Source organism: Sporothrix brasiliensis (genome assembly GCF_000820605.1).
Source record: "Sporothrix brasiliensis 5110 chromosome Unknown Cont22, whole genome shotgun sequence".
NCBI lineage: Eukaryota > Fungi > Ascomycota > Sordariomycetes > Ophiostomatales > Ophiostomataceae > Sporothrix > Sporothrix brasiliensis.
Window position 1 is genome coordinate 1,190,730 of NW_024467141.1, and position 16,281 is coordinate 1,207,010.

Sequence of the window (16,281 nt, forward strand, 5' to 3'; positions counted from 1 at the left end):
ACCACCTTTGCGTCGCGCTTTCCTTTTGCAAGCGGTTTATTTTTAATTTATTTATTTTTTCTCGCAATATGCGGAAAATGGAAAGAACGATTTAGTTAGATTTGCTTCATTGTGCACTTTCCACGTGGCAACTAGAGTATGTGAAAACAAGACGATGCCGTACTTCAAAGAAGCCTTTCACGTAAGTGCAACCCATCCCCACCGTCACTACGCATTGGCTATGGCTTTCATGAAGATCTTGCATTAAAATTCAGTAAGCCTATGGGGGATACACAACATAGAAACGAAAAGAGGTCGTTTAATTAACATGGCAGGCAAAGGAGCAGGCATTCGACCTCCGTACCGCTCCTTCCCTTTTTTTTTTTAGCCACTCGACAGGAAACCACTGCCCCCTTCAAACAACCGCGCAAGACACGCCGCTCTTCCAGCAGCTTATAGCTTATGCCTTCTCGCGGCGCTCCCAGTGGATCATGGCAGGCTCCAAGGGCCGCGAAAACAGCGAGGCGAAGTCGGTGCCAATGACCTTGTTGCTGCCATCCACATTGCGGAACTTGAACAAGCGCACAACCTCGACGATAATGGTCTGCAGTTGCACGTTGGCAAACTGCTCGCCAATGCACCGGTGACGGCCAGCGCCAAAGGGCAGGTAGGGCGACCCGGTGCCCTTGCTGACGAGGCCGTAGCCGTAGTCGATCTTCTCCTCGTCCTCCTCCGCGCGCAACATGGCCGGGGCGTTGGGTGAGTCGGCGTCCCACCGGTGGGGGTCCCACAGGTCGGGGTTAGGGAAGTAGGCGGGATCGCTGGCGGACACGCCGGGCGCGGACATGAGGATGTGGCTGGTGGGGACGACGTACTTGGTGCCGGGGACGTGCAAGGGCTGCTTGACCTTGCGCATGATGGAGTGAATGGGGGCATGCAGGCGCAGGGTCTCCTTGACGACGGCACCGTGCAGCGGCAACTTGGCAAGATCTTCGTACTGCAGGGGTGGCAGGTCGGCGCCGAGAACGTTGATCTGCTCCTGGTACAGGTCCTCCATAATGTCGGGGCGCGAGGCGAGCAGCAGCATGATCCAGGCGGAGGTCGACGAGGACGAGTGCTGGCCAGCCATGAGGAGAGCGATCATCATGTGGGCAATCTCGTGGTCAGGAACCTTGACGCCGTTCTTGTAGGTCGCGTTCATCAGGTGGTACATCAAGTCCTGGGCGTCGTTCTCGGGGTTGGCGCGGCGACGCTTGATGGTGTCCATGTAGAGCTTGGCAACGATGCGCTGTGCGCGGTCGCGACGGTTGTTCCAGGGGAGCGGGGCCCAGTGGAAGGTAAAGTTGATGGGGTTGAAGCCCAAGTCGAGGTCGTGATACAGAGCGGCCAGGGACTCATCAAGCTGCTCACGGATGGCCTTGCCCTGCAGAGCGTGAGAGGCAGTGAAAATGGTGATCTCGGCCATCTTGGGCGGCATGTTCACCTCGCCGGAATCGCCCTTGAATTCTGCCGTGCGCTTGAAGTAGCTGGTCACCTCGTCGGAGATGATGTGGACGTATTGGCGGAAGGCCTCGGTGGTGAGGGCGACCTTCATAAACTGTGGGCAAAGAAAATTCGTTAGCGAGGGAGGAGGTGATGGCAGCGCGCTTGTCTTGAGCTGTGACAGATGCATACCTTCTTTTGTTCCATCAGCTTGGAGTTGGGGCAGTCGTACACGACATCCTTGCCGAAGACGGGTGTGGTCAGGACACTGTAGATCTCCTCGGCGTTGACATCGCGGATCTTGCCGTTCAGCACAAAGTCGTTGCCGGCAGTGCCCAGACAGACGGTGGTTTTGCGGCCGAGCAGCACAAACGTGAAAACGTCACCGTACTTCTTGCGGTTCTCCAGGAAGAAGCGCGGCGGGTCCAAGCCGTACGTGATCGTGCTGCCGATGCCAGGAAACCAGTGGAAGACGACGGGCGGCTCGTTGGCGTTCTTGAAGAGCGTCTGGTTCAGCACGTTGAGGACGACGGCCACGACGAGCACGGCAGCAAAGCCAACAACAATCTGCGAGCCAGTGCCCAGCTGCGCATACTTCTGGACCAGAGGACCAGCCAGTTCCTGGATCGCACCCATTGTGTATGTCTTTGTTTGCGAGGAAGGGGGGCGAGAGGTAAGACTGTCGAAAAAAGGGGCGCCGCTCGAAGCGAGATACGCGGCGAGCTGGAGAAGAAAAGAGGGAGGAAGCGACAGAACAAAAAAAGAGGGAAGCTGAGGCCCTGACTTTGTCGTGGGTGTTCGCGACCCGTTGAGAATTGGATGATGCGAATTGGTCGAATTCGAAAGGGGGAGCGAGGGTGAGGAGAGAAAATAAGTGCGGCTGGATCGCGTTTCTAATATGCCGTTCGATTGTCACAATATCGTGCCAAGCGTCCTTGCAGCGAAAGGCGGTCTAATAAAAAAATCCGTTGAAAAAAAAAAATGAATTAAAATAAATCATTCCTTCTCGAGTCGTACTCGTAATGCGCGTATGGGCACGCCAGGCAAACCATCCACGCTCCTTCCAGCGAAATGTTGAATTGACCATAGTCCAGCCAATCAGAGGCGTGTATCGTATTCGTATCCGCAACCTATCCAGGTACCACTCTGCGCCGAACGCACGCAAAAGGTACAACCTCTCCGTTTCCAATTTCGCGCCGTGGCGGCGCCTCTTTTTTTCTCCCTTTTTTTTAATAGTTAAAGCGGGCAGCCCTGAATATGGTGCCATAACAACGGTTCCACGACACTGTAGGCCTGGCCCGCAGTCTCGCTGTGAAATCAGATGTTTTTTTTTGTTTTTTTTTTTCGCTCCGCTTCCTTGTGACGAGGAGGCTTTCACGACTGGTCCATTTCCCCCTATTTTCCTGGCATGGCACCCGCCGTCTTCGACACATTACCCACCAGCAATAAATAAACGAGTCTATTGGGCCAACCGCCGTTCAGCAGCGAGAGCAACAATGAATGCAAAAAACTTGCAATCAACTCATTCTATGCTAGACAAAGAAAATACAGAAGGAAGAGCAGCCCCGGAAGATCGTGCTGGCCTTGCCATTCGTCAATTTGTTTTGCCTCTGAGCTCTCAAAGGAGATTCTCATACCAGCCAAAATCAGATGAGTTCAAGCTGGCCATTGTCCGATTGTCGTTTCCCGGGCGTGGCCACGTAGGAAAGAAATACACACACCCGAACGGTTAGTAGTCGATCTCATCAGTAAAACGTCTAATTCGTAGGGAGCTGGCAGAGAGGCTGGTGGGTGATGCTGCCCGGCGCGGCTCGCCCCTTCCCTCGCTTTCGTCAGCCAAGAGTTCTTACGTTACTCCAATACTTGCCAAAACGAGTAACTTCTTGGTCTGCTTACACGCGACACGCTGTATGTCAACGACCCCCAGCATCGCATTCGCTGCCAAACCGCGCAATTTCTACAGCACGTGATCTCAACAGCATTGTTCTGTTCTGCCACAACTTGAACGTTGAAGGTCCCGAGCTGCCTATCCTACCACCATCCTTCGGTCTCTTGTTCGTATTCTTGTGCCGTTTCACGTGCTGAAAATAACTGTTGATCACGGTAAAGCTAGACGAATAAGAGAGCTGCTGTTGGTTGATGGCAAGAAATGCCACAAGTTAAACGAATAAGAGAAATGTTGAGCCCAACTTGACAGACCAAATTTGTTCCCCCGTGGCCTCCTACCTACGCACGCTGCCGACATGAAACAATGTCACTACTGCGTGAATAAGGACCCGTCGTGACAACAATTTCTCAGGACTTTGAGACGTAGGTTGCATGTAAAGAAGGTATAAGATATTATTTCAAGGAACTAGGCATTTGAAAAGTCCCCAACTGCCTGGGTACATCGTTGCTCCAGAATGTACAACTGATGAAATGCGCAATGTCGACCCAAAGAAAGATATGAAAAGAAGCCATGACCGGATATGCAATGCTAGTGAAGGTATAAGAACGTGACATAAGAAAAGCGAATGTAGGGGCTGAAAAGGGGTAACATAGTAGTGAGTGAGTGAGATTGAGAAAAAGGAGGAACTATAGAGGAGACGTAGCGCGGTGCAACCATATGCCATCAATATCAAACGTCGACAGCCCACCAGCCGTATTCGCCGTCAATGTTGATCCAGCGTCCCTTGTCCACAGCGGTCTCCCAGCCCATCATCACCGCCAAGAGGCGGCATCCCGTCGCGCTGACAGCACAAACGATGGAGTCGCTCGCCTCGGCCAGCACGGCCAAGTCCATCATATAGGCACGGCCGACCAGACTACGGATGCGCAGCGTCTCGGCAGGCGCCGCCGTCCAAGCGGACGAGGCAGAGGGCGGGGCCGATGACACACCGGCGCCGCCCAGGTTCCAGAACATGGCAGCAAAGAAGCCGCCCTCCCAGCCAAACGTCTCGTCAACAAACTTGCGGAAGGCACCGGGCTGCGGGTCTTGGGGCGCCGCGGCGGGCTTTCTGGCGAGGCGAATACGATCCTGGGCACGTGCAGCACCCGCAAACTCGTCCGAGTCATAGACCAGGGGGTCGTCAGACGCCAGCACCATGAGCGACGAGGGGCCGATGCTACCGCCGGCACCAATAGTCGCTGGGCTTTTATGGCTCTTCTTGTTTTGTTTGCTGGCGTCGGCAATAACATTCATCGCACGATCCGCGTATAGATTGAGGGGCACGTACGAGTCTCGATACTGGAACTCAACCGGCCGGAGGTCGCCGCGGCGGACGTGCAGGCCCACAATTGTGCCATGCTCGTTCTTGCCGTTATGACCACTGCTACTCCCGGCAGAATCGTCACCGTTGCCGTCACCGCGCTTTTCCAGGGCCGTTAGGGCCTTGAGCTTCTCCACGCGCTGGGTGACATGATTAGCATCGTCCTTGTTGAGGCGAAAGAGAGCCTCGTAGCCCTTGCGGGCGAGGTCAAACAAGTGTTTGGTGCGGTCCGGGGCAATACCGGCTGCCGCGTCGCTCTTGTCGGCAAAGAAGAACTGGTCGGCGGTGTCGGCCGTCATGATCAGGTGGCGGGCTTGGCGTGGGCACGGCAGCATCTCGTGGCGCAGCGGCGGGCGGCAGGCCGGCGATGGTGGGGGCGCAAAGATATGCGCGTAGCGGCCATAGGCCCAGTGGGTGTCGTCGATGAAGAATCCACGACCCTCGCTCTGCGCCTGGGCATAAGCCATCCACAACAGCATCATGGTGCGGCCGAGACCTGCCTCGGACGAAGCCAACACGAACGTTAAACTGCGGCCGCACACGGGTTTGCCTGCGAACGTGTTGCTCGACTCGCCGACAATATCGCCGTCGTCGGCGTTGGCTTGTTGGTTAAAAAGGGTCCCGATGGACACGCTGCCTGTGAGATAGCCCGCGACCTCGGCCTCATGGACGTCAACAAAGTTGCTGTCAAACGAGCGCAGGCGCTCGGCGCTAGTCTTCCGTTTTCGCTTGTTGATGCCGCCCAGGCTGCCGAGACCGATGATGTTGCCGAGACCGACACTGCTGCCACGCAGAGCGTCGACCTGGTTCGCCACCTCGACACACTTTGCGCAAATACTCGAGTATTCGTTCACCGTGAGGGGAAAGTTCGAGTTGGGTGGGATGGATACGGTCCATTTCGGGTTGCCGTGCTTGTCGCTGACAATAACGGGCGTCGAGTGGGTGGGTAGGCTGCTCTTCGCCACCATCTCGTATGTATTTTTCGTCGGGTCGTTGGGATCCGGATCGTTCGGCCAGAAGTAGAGGCCGTCTCTTACGGACCGGGATGTCCTTGAGCTGCCCCATAATGCGATAAAGAGAAGATAGAAGACGGATACCAGTCCAGCAAAGTAAATGACAGCTCGAAGCACACGGCTTGGCCGAGGTGTGCTGGATGACCTCCGTTTCGGTGGTATTAATTGGGGCAGACCGGGGGATGGCGGTGGTGAGGCGAAGACAAGATGGTCGAAACCGAAGCGCGAGGATGTTGACGACAGCGGTCCCTTTTCATGTGTATATGAAGCGGCACGCCTCAGGTTGATGCGCGGTGGTGCCACAATCATCTTGTGGGATGTGTGAGATAGGTCAAGGGTTGGCGGCATAGCAAAAGTTCTGAGGTTTGCTTCCATGAGAGTGCTGGAGGTGTGACGAGTATGAAATTATAGAGTGTGCAGTGAAGAAGCCATAAAAAATGAGAGGATATTAGGAATATGAAAGAAATATTGACGCCGAATGTTGAAGTTGGACCAGCCTGCCTCGGGACAGCGAGATAAAAGAGACGGCTGTCTCTGGAAAGTATGAACTCGAAGCGTATGATAGCGATTCAAGAGAGTTGAAGCCAAAGAAAGCATTAATAGTCAGCATGTCGTAGTTGAAGGAGCAATGGAAAAGAATCAAGGCTAGCAACGTAGAAGGGTATCGATGAAGAATAGCAAACAAACGGCTTCGAGACTAAGCTTGAGCCAAGAGAAAGAGGGCTGATGGTGGCTTAAGAATGATATCGAGTACATGTACAAGGAAATTGTAGGAGAAGAGGAAGGAAAAGAACGAGTCCAAAAGTCAAAGTGAAAAAGCAAAGAGGGTTATTTGGTGTTCAGAGCACGGTTCCGTAGTCTGCAGTTGACAAGAGAAGGCGGGAATGCTAGGCGGGTAGCAAACGGTTGGTGACAGCGGGATGGTCTCCCCGCTCATCACAATCTGACAGGTTGGACGAGTATACGATCTTCGGGGAAGAGAAAAGGACGACCGGAAAAGGGAGGCACGATGCCAAAGAAAATTGAGGGGCGTCTGCCAGAAGGCAAAGAAGGTAGGAGAGAGAGAGAGAGAGAGGGAGAGGGAAGGATATTCGCAGATCCTCGTCCCAACCCTGGTTAAGCGTCAAGATTGGCGGCCCGCTGGAACGGAGAACAACGTCACATGCTCCACGCGAGGCGAGACAAACAGGAAAGTGAAGTGCAAAAGGTTCAAAGGGTGCTGACCCAGAAGGAATTCCCTTGATGCTGTGCTGCCTACCCTTTGACAGCTGTCGTGTGCGCCGGTCCTGCGGCGGAGGGAAAGTGTGAGAAAGTGAGGGTAATACGGTCTGAGAAGAAAAATAAGATTGAAAAAAGAAAAGCCAACGGTAAGTGGCGAGAGATAATAAAATATGGGAAAAAGGCGAGACACGGCCACTCGGTCGACGAGTGAGAGCACGAAAGTGTCAGAAAACCGGTGAATATAAGAAAATGAAAGCAAGGAGGATTATCAAAGCTGGGTCTTGTGCGCTTGTCTTCTTTTGTTTTGGGAAGCGAGACCTGTCTCTTTAGCCTCAGGAAAGCTCCGTTCCCGATTCGACACAAAGAGTACGGAGTAGGTTCAAGAAGCAAGGGAAAAGGTTGACGCATAGCGGTTCGATGCCACAACCTAACCCCACGATGGTACCGAAAAGGCCGTAATACTGAAAGTCTATTTGGGCAAGATGGACCCTGAAAAAAACGAGCACGACGTATGACGCTCGATCGAAGCTGAGGCCAACGCACGCGAAACAGGCGCACACGCCCACACGTACACGGGCTCGACGGGCAAACGAGCAGAAAGAGGGTTGGCGTGGATATCGTGCTCCACAAGACCGCGAAGATCGTGACGAAGTGGCGTGCAAAAGCAAGGGTCTGTCAGGGTCAGGGGTATGCAGTGGAGGCGAGCAACCTTGTTGCCTTGATTTTTGCCTTCCCTTTCTTTTCTCCGTCTTCTTTGTTTCCCAAACCGGGGATTGTGGCGGACGTTCTTAAGGAGCTTGGACCTGCAGGCCGTCCGCTTAATTAATAAAAGGGAGGTTGCAAGAGGAAGGAAAGAAAACACAGAGAGCAACCATGGAGATTGACATGCCCAAGAAAAAGTCTCTGTCTGATGTACATCGTACTCACTCTTTCTTTTATAGTGATTTTTTTCTCTAACCCCGTTCCCTGTTGTTTGAAGTTAGATCTCGGCCACGATGCCTTGTTTTTGTTCACTCTCTCTTGCCTCTTTTATTTATTTCTTATTGCCGTTTCGTATTTTCGTGCTTCGCAGGCGATTGTTCTTCGGTCGGTGCTGGCCAGGATACACTCAGTGTGGTAAATGATATTGCACACACAGGAGGTGAGCGCTTGAACCGACTGTTCATGCAGGCGGACAAAATAATATGTGCCTCTTTGAAGACGAGAAACCAACTTTGAAGCTGTAACGGGGGTGGGGGTCGACTCAGACGATTCGAATCAAACCCATGTGGAGAAAGTCGAAACTAGAGACAATCGAGCAGTTGCAAGTTGGCCGCGGCAGAAACCGAAATTGAATTTTTGGTTACGAGAGGCGCGAGGGGGAGTGGAAGGGGACACGACGCAAGATGAAATATACGCAAGCTGCAAGTAAACGAGGAAGTAACAAGCACCGGTGCAGGCTGAGGGATATGGAACCGAGTGAGCTGACTGGTGGCCGAGATTGGCCGCAGGCTTGTCAACGCAAGATACGTAGTATGTCCGTGTTGCGAGGATGCAAGACACCGCCGTCTTGAGAAAAAAGCAAGACGAAACGAAGGTGCGGGACCAGTGGGCAGTTGCAGGCGTGGACGAAACGGAAATCGAATACACGATTTGAAGGCTTGCGCTCTGGGGCGTCACGTTCCACAACCTACCTGGCGTAGACGCACAGGGCAAAAAAAGAGGCCAAAAAAAAGAAATTGCCAACAAGGGCGCCCCGGACAGACCACCCGTCCCTGGCGCTTTATTGTTTCCCGGTGTGGCTGTGATGTTCTCGAAATCTGCCCGCTGCCCTGATTTTCTGTTGTGACGATCTCCAGCTTTGCCTTCTAACTGGTTGAGCATCATGCTGTCCCTGGCTGCCCGGGATCCTGCGGTGCCTGCCTGCGTTCCGTCCTGTGTGGCAAAAGGTTTGTTACCCGGGACTGTCTAGCAGAAACTTCTCGTTCCACACCCGGCTGTTTCTGCGTTTTGCAAATCATCGGCGAAGTGTTCGAGAGAGCTGCGAGGTAGGCGAGTGATATTTTATCGCCAGTCTCTTGTACGATGCTTTGTTCCGCACAGCCGTCGCTAGGCGTCAGGTTTCTTTCAAGTCTCCTCTGTAATCTTACCAGCCGCAGTTGTGCCTAGCATCACCGAAGCAAGCAGGTGGGACACATATGTCGTCCTGTATTTCTGATCCTGTCCCTTCGCAACATCGTTGCGTTGTGTTCTTGTTTAAGTTGGTTCCAGTGGGGAAGACAAAATGTTGGGATGGGCGTCGCAGTGGCGCTAGCGCGGCTTCGGGACATTCTGAAACACATTAAAAAGGATGGGCAAGACCAAGGCAAGAGACAGGCCAACGGCGTCTCTGTGCTTGTTTTCTCGGTGTTGATCTTTTCCTACACTGGCTTTAGCTGCTTTTGCCCCTAGTCAGGTCCCACCACTGCAGGTGCGTAACGAAATAAGGGAGTGGGAGAAAGTTGGCATACCGCTCGACAACGATGAGAAATGAGCGATGGACAAAAGAGTGGCAGCACACATTCGTCGTCAAATGTCGTACGGAGTCCGGGGGGGCGCGGAGAGGACGGAGAGTATGGAAGTAAGACGTCGTAACGAATATGTGGCAAGGGTGACTGACGGTGGTCTTGTTCGCGTCTTGTGAGTGGCCGAAGGCACTCTGTGACGTAGCTGGCTGTGTCTGACGAATTGCTGGCCACAAACTTGCTTTTTATTTTCTGTTTGTACGAAGTACATCGCGGGTTGAAAAGGAGAGGCGTCACAGATTGAAGTGGTACACAGACTGAAAACAGTTTCCATTGGACACCGCCAGCCGCTATTTGACCGACTGAGAAGGAGCGAAAACCACAGGAAGCGAGACGAAAAGCAGAAATAAAGAAGGAACGAACGAACAAACCAAACGAAACAACCGAAGAGTAAGGAGCGATGGGAGCAAACTGGCAAGAAGGCCCACGATTTGAGGGGCAAAGGCAAGGGAACAAGGCAATTGCCCTTGCGGCGATCCTTCTTCAACTGGTTCGTGCGGTGAAAATGCGTGCAGCACAATAGGAGGACAGCTTATTTAGGAAGGAGTCGATGGCATCTCTAGAAAGGTACGGAGTAGAAAGCCTCAAAACCTTGAGCGCAAACACAAAACAGCGTATCGACAACACAATATGCGGTGTAAAATAACTTTCCAGTTAACTTTCCAGTGTGCAAACGAGCAAATTAGATATCACATGGAAATCCCTAGTCCCTGTGGCGTCGACACCCAAGCTCCAAGTTGAAATCGAAGTTTCTGCTCATCGCTGCTCGTGCCCCAGAGCCAAACAAACTGTTGGACTCACCCGTCTCTCACCACTGCTGCAAGCGTTCGCTCTGGGCCAGTATGTCTGTTGATTATCGGAGGACGGAGAAACAAAAGCGCAACGATGGTCGCAGTCAGACCGTTAGAAGAGAAAAGAAAGGGTGCAATGCAAGGAGGCGCTAAAATTTGCGAGGCAGAGAGTGAAAACGACTTACACCAAATATGGCAAGAGCACACCAATATTACAGCGCCGGAGGCGCATGGCACCAAACGACGTAAAGTCTCACACGGAGGAAAGACAAATAAAAAGAAAGAATATTGAACTACCAGAGGGGCAATGGAGTTGGAAAAATACGATATCAACAGACGAAAAGGGAAAGGTAAAAGAAATAATGGTCTCAGTGAGACATACGGACGAGAAGGTAAACACGAAACCCTACGATATTTGTCTTCTTTTTGTTTAAGTTTTTTGTAATCTCTTTTTTGCCGCTCTTCGCATCTTCGCGTCGAGTTGCCCCCCCTAATTTTGTGCCTCCTGTCAATATCTCGTCTGGTCGACGGCTTGCCTATCGTCCGGTAGTAGGGAAGCAAGCAACTAGCCGCCCTGGCTGTATATATGGCTCATGAGGTTCACACACCCGCACAAACGGCTGTATTACGGCGCAGGAGCACGGGGTGCGTCGTATGTATATTGCTTGCGTCGCCGCAGTGGCACCGGGAGGCACACCGAATAGGGGCTGCAAACAAACACAAACGAGCAGGTGCTCAGTCGCAATCAACGATTGGTAGATGGCAAAATGTTGACATGATTTTGGGCCCTCGGTCGGTGCCGCAATGATTTATCTTGACCAGAGACAGTGCAAGAATGAGTGCCTCATAGAATACTCAGAGGTTGCCGCGAGTTTCAGTTCGTCCCGACGTCGTTTAAAAATGTTTCTCATCACAGGTGGGAGGCATACCATATATCATGATTGGCGTCTGCCATTGACGGAGTCTTCGGAATGAGCGATATTGATGCGACTACCCGTACATATCTCGGCCACATCGGACTCGCGCGTAGTCATACAATTGAATGGCACCATTTTACATACGATCATGCGCTGTCATACTTTGTGCTTTGCAAGATCTCTCGGATGTGAATGTCTTGTGCCGTGTGCGTATATAGTATGTGCATGTAAATTATAACAAGTCCTTTTGGTCTTTGTCGCTTTCCTGTCGTTACTTTAGTCCACACTCTCTTCTTTTCTTCATGCCGTCTCCATATGAACTATACACAACCAAATCGTCATTGAACACCACACACCACATGCCACCTCGCATCGTTTGTTGTTTTCCCGGTCCGATCAATTATAGCAACAAAAGCTGCCAAATATACATGCTTCCAGACAAAAGAGAGTAATAGGAGAGAGGGAAAAAGAGACAAGCCTCAAAATGCTAATAATACAGAGAATGTCGGGTATAGGACAAAAGAACAAGAAAGGACATATCAAATATAACAGGCGAAAAAAAGAAAAGCAAATGCCGTCCAGACACGCCCTAGAAAACGAGAAAATCAAAATCAAGTCGTACAGTTTGTCGTCACAAGCGCCCCCGATGCGCTCGTGGATCCCCACCGCCTCTGTGCATTCACGTCTCTCTCACACCGAATTCATGCCTCCATCGCCACTGGTGCCGGCTCGTTGATCAGAGACGGGCTCCGCCGTAACGGCTCGAGGTCGACGGTAGGCTCAGCCAGAACAGCATCCGGCTTGTGTTCGTTGGGCGCGACGCGGACGCTGCCACGTGTGCCACGGACAAGCTGGCCGCTCTCGACGCGATCCTGGATCATCTCATCGAGCATTCGGCTCATCTCGTCCACGCTCTTTGTGCGCGCACGAGGGAAGCCAGAGCTGCTGTGCCGCTTCCCGCTGCCCAGGACGGGGGACTTGACACCAGTGGACATGGCGGGTGTTGGCGGGAGGGCCATGGCGGGTGGGCTGCTCGGGGGTTCCAGCATTTGCGAGGTCCGGAAGCTAGATCGAGAGTCGACACGGTCAGCATTGTCGCGCGATCGTGCCGCGGTCCGAAGTGCCGCAAGCATGCGGTCCTTGTCCTCCAATTTCGCGCGAAGCTCGGCAATCTCGGCATCCTTGTCACGAATCACCGCAGACACACTATGGTCTTCGCCAACCATAATACCCTTGGTTGATCCCAGGCCGACCGATGTTCTTGACGAACTCGCTCGTCGCGCTTGCAGCAAGCGCTTCTCGAGCGTGGCAATGTACCGGTTCTTGTCCGCCAAGTCGGCCTGCAATGCCACGTTCTGAGATTGCATAGATGCAATGCCATCACCAAACTCGCCCGCGCTGTCGTCGTCCTCGGCCGGCGAGCCTTCAGCTGTACCGCTGCCCGAGAGCCTTTGCCGACCAGCACCGCGACCGACGGTGGAAGACGAGGATGCTGTCGAGGCTGTTCTCTCCAACAGAGACCGGCTGCCGCTGATGGACGTACCGCCGTTCGTGGTTGCCACAGAGCGGACAGACGCCATGGATGACCGCGGATGCATTCCCAGTGAGCTGTAGGAGCCGCCCGTGTTAACACCGATCGACTTGGAGCTAAGAATCAGTCGGTTCAGATGGTCAATCCGCTCCTTCAGTGCTGTGCGTGCAAGCTGCATCTCCAGCATCTGCTCTTCGTGACGGTGCTCTGCCTCGCGCTCCCGTGCTAGTTCCTCTTCCGCATCGCGGACACGATCCTCCTCTTCGTTTTCCTCTGACTTCTTCTTGGCCTGCGTCTCGAGCGCTCCGCGTAGTTCAAGAATCTCCATACGATACCGCTCAAGCAGCACACGTGCACCGCCATCGCCGCCGGCGCCCAGGGCCTCCTCGGCGCGTTTGGCGTGACTGACAATGTTGTTCTTGGCGCGTGATGCGAATTTCAGCGTGTTGATCGTCTCGGTTGTGTGGCTGTTGGCTGTTGCGACGCTGCCGACGGATCCGATTTGAATCGTGCACAGAATACTGACGAGCGAGCCGCCAGACAGAGCGCCTTGTAACAAGCGTGTGAGCTTGCTGTCTCGGTATGGCAAATGCTTGCCGTCCTTGTCTGCTTGCTTTGGGTCCTTGTCCTTGCTGTCTGACAGCTTGGCGATAACCGTTCCCAGCGTAAGCAAACTTTTGTTGATGTGGGAACCCTCCGTACGGCGCTCCTTCGTCTCGGCCGCCTTCTCGGAACCTGCCAAATCGATCAAGCTCAGGGTAGACACGCGCACACCGCCCGGAAGGAGACCGCCACGCTTGTTGTCGCCGCCGGTCGCATTTCCAGGAATGCGCTCTCTGCTCTCGACAACGATCTGCACAACCGCGTGACTGCGAGAACTCCGCGAGTTGAATTGCGTGCTGGCTGTGCGACGGGCCTGGTCACCACGGGCAATCACGCGAAGCAGCTGGGTAGGGCTTTGGACAATCTCCTCTTTCAGAGGACTGGCATAAACGCCACGCTTGCTATCTTCACGCAATTTGATCTCTTCTTGCGGCACGTTTCCTCCGACGCCACCATTTGTCGGCATGCTCAACAAGTCGTGGATGCGCTCGTTGTAGATTTCGAGGTAGCTGACACGCAGCAAGAATTCACGGGAAGGTGTTTCCCGAATGTAAGAGAAGATGTCGGTGATGGCGAGAGGAATAACACCCGGAGAAGACGCTGTACCTTGCATAGAGAAGGTCTTGCCCGTGCCTGTCATGCCATATGCGAATACTGTGCCGTGGTAACCCTCCATGACCCGTCGAACAAGTCGCTTGGCAATGTGATCGTAAACCTTAGAGTTGTTGTCGTGTGTTGAGAACACATTGTCTAAGAAATATCGTCAACAAATTTGTTCTATAGGTCCATTTGGGAAAAAGCAATGTCGACAGAAGACACTCACCATAAAAATAATCGCCACCCTCCTTTCCCCGGTATGCGACCAGAGATTTGCGACCATCGACCATCCACTCTCCATCAGTTTTGTGCTCTTGGCCGCCCGCATCTGGGCGGACACGAACACTGACTATGACATTGCCCTTGCCATCCGTCTTGGACATGCGCTTAGCAGATCCACCCTCAGTCGAGATACCCAACCCAGACTTTGGCCCAAGGTCGCCGACGTCGTCATATTGTGTCGCCGAGGTAGAGTAGGAGTCCTGAGCGGAAGAACTACGGCTTTGTGCCGGAGATGCAACGCTGATGAGTCCATCTGAGCTACGCTGGCCGGGCCGAGCCACGGACTTACCCTCGCCCGTGCCGTTCAATAAACTTGGCGTAGAGCTGCCAAATGTGTAGTTGGGAGTCGTTGGCGTCTTCAGCTTCCGACTAGAGGGGGCCCCATTCGACAACGGACTTGGGGGTAAACTTGTCCCCCGGTTGTCGGATCTTGGTGGTTGCGGGAAGGAGTTAATGCTGACGCTCTTTCTGAGAGTCTTGCCGGCGCCGTTGATACCGGAGACAGCGCGGGGCTGAAGAAGGCCGGGGGTCACACTTTGTGGCGCAGCGTTGGAAACGCCAGAAACAGATGGTGCCCGGAGACCACTCCGGGGTGTGCTTGGGGTGGACTTGTCGACTGTTGGCGTAGGAAGGGATCCCACACTCTTTCGTGTCTTCGCCATCGGAAGAGCTGGGAGCGCTGTCGCTGGCGGGGCGTTCGATGGCCGTGTCGTTTTCGGAAGGCCTGAAGCCATGATGTCTCGTTTGGGCGTTGTGTAGCAACGTACAACGGGTGCAGCACGAGAAAGATTGAGCAGTGCCTCGGAGACGGTTTCGTGATGCCGAGCAGGTGTCGTCTATCGAATCTCTATGAAGTCAGAAATTGCTGTCCATGAATTCGTAAGTTCTTCGGTGGTGTCGTCGGCAGAATCGTCGAGATATGGCAAGCATTCAAGTCGTCGTAAAACAGGCCAGGCAGAAAAAGACCACTTGAGGGAAACAAAACTGGAAAGTAAGGTCGAGAATGCAGACTAGGATTTCTAGTGCGATTTGTGAACCGGGACCGTCCGTTTGTTTAGTAGCCTTTGCAACGTCGTTATGCGAAGTGTTGTTGGGTTTACGCTGGCAAGGATGGATAGGGTGGAGGAGATGGTGTCTTCTGTGAATAGAAAAGGAGCAAAGATTAGTTCGAAGTTCAGGCAGACTCAAACCAGTCCATGAGCATGATAGGGGTAGACGAGATTTCCAGCCTTCCCCCTAAAAAGTAGGGATGCTCTGCAAATCTTTCGTGGGGTTTGCAAACATGCGAGAAACAAGCGGGAGTACAGGTCATACCGAGCTACAATTAAGGTTTCGCTGCGCATGCATAACAGCACAATGGCTTAATGCAAGCACTTGAGCACTCCGGTTTCAGCGCAACTATGTCGAGGGCGCAGCAACCAGCGACGAACATGGGCAAGCCAAAGCTGAAATTCGTCCTTTGGTGCCGGAAGCCAGGTCCCCAAAAAGAAATCGCGGTTGTCGATCCGGGAAAACTGCACAAAACTGACAGAAAATCGGGCGGATTGACGGGTATCGAGAGTTATTAATCGGACGTGCGCGGCTCCAGGGCGAACGCAAGGGATCGAATATCGTGCAGTTTAGCAGTCGGGCCTGCTCTATCACGTCCTTTTGGCCCAGGGGTTCGCTTATCCACGACTCTGTTTGGGAGACGCCAGCTGAGAAAGTCTAGCGATGGCTGTCGAACAGACAATTAGGGAGCCACGCGAGGTCCAAAGACATGTGCAAGAGGTCGAAGTTTGGCAGTGCGTAGTTGGGAGAGACAGTCTAGGAGATGGGTACTGCACAAAATGTTAGACATAAGAGGGTACCGACTGGGCTGATCTCGGGCCTGTTTCACACAGCGAGCCAGGTCATTGGCAGATCTAGTAGAAAGGGAGACACGAGCGCCGAGGGAAGAGCGAGCAAAGGCAGGAATGCAGTCCTACCGCCGATTGTGCTGGGAGGGGGCAATAATGCAGCATGCGATCGGGGGGTGGCAGGAAAAGGGAGAGACAAGAGCAGCAGTCGGAAAAGCAAAATGACGACAAGTCGT

At 53.3% G+C, this 16,281-nt stretch overlaps 3 protein-coding genes across 3 annotated transcripts; all 3 read right to left on the reverse strand.

The window, feature by feature from the left end:
• Window positions 1–439: 439 nt before the first annotated feature.
• SPBR_08369 (cytochrome P450, family 51 (sterol 14-demethylase)) lies at window positions 440–2,097 on the reverse strand (the record flags this gene model as incomplete). Its single annotated transcript, XM_040766607.1, has 2 exons — window positions 440–1,576; window positions 1,654–2,097. 2 exons carry the CDS (start codon window positions 2,095–2,097, stop codon window positions 440–442), a joined length of 1,581 nt encoding a protein of 526 aa, XP_040614624.1.
• A 1,981-nt stretch (window positions 2,098–4,078) lies between these two features.
• SPBR_08389 (uncharacterized protein) lies at window positions 4,079–5,677 on the reverse strand (the record flags this gene model as incomplete). The annotated part of the gene is made up of 1 exon (XM_040766627.1): window positions 4,079–5,677. The coding sequence occupies one exon, from the start codon at window positions 5,675–5,677 to the stop codon at window positions 4,079–4,081; it is 1,599 nt and encodes a 532-aa protein (XP_040614625.1).
• A 6,218-nt stretch (window positions 5,678–11,895) lies between these two features.
• SPBR_08122 (centromeric protein E) lies at window positions 11,896–14,941 on the reverse strand (the record flags this gene model as incomplete). Its single annotated transcript, XM_040766360.1, has 2 exons — window positions 11,896–14,078; window positions 14,152–14,941. 2 exons carry the CDS (start codon window positions 14,939–14,941, stop codon window positions 11,896–11,898), a joined length of 2,973 nt encoding a protein of 990 aa, XP_040614626.1.
• Between the last annotated feature and the right edge of the window lie 1,340 nt (window positions 14,942–16,281).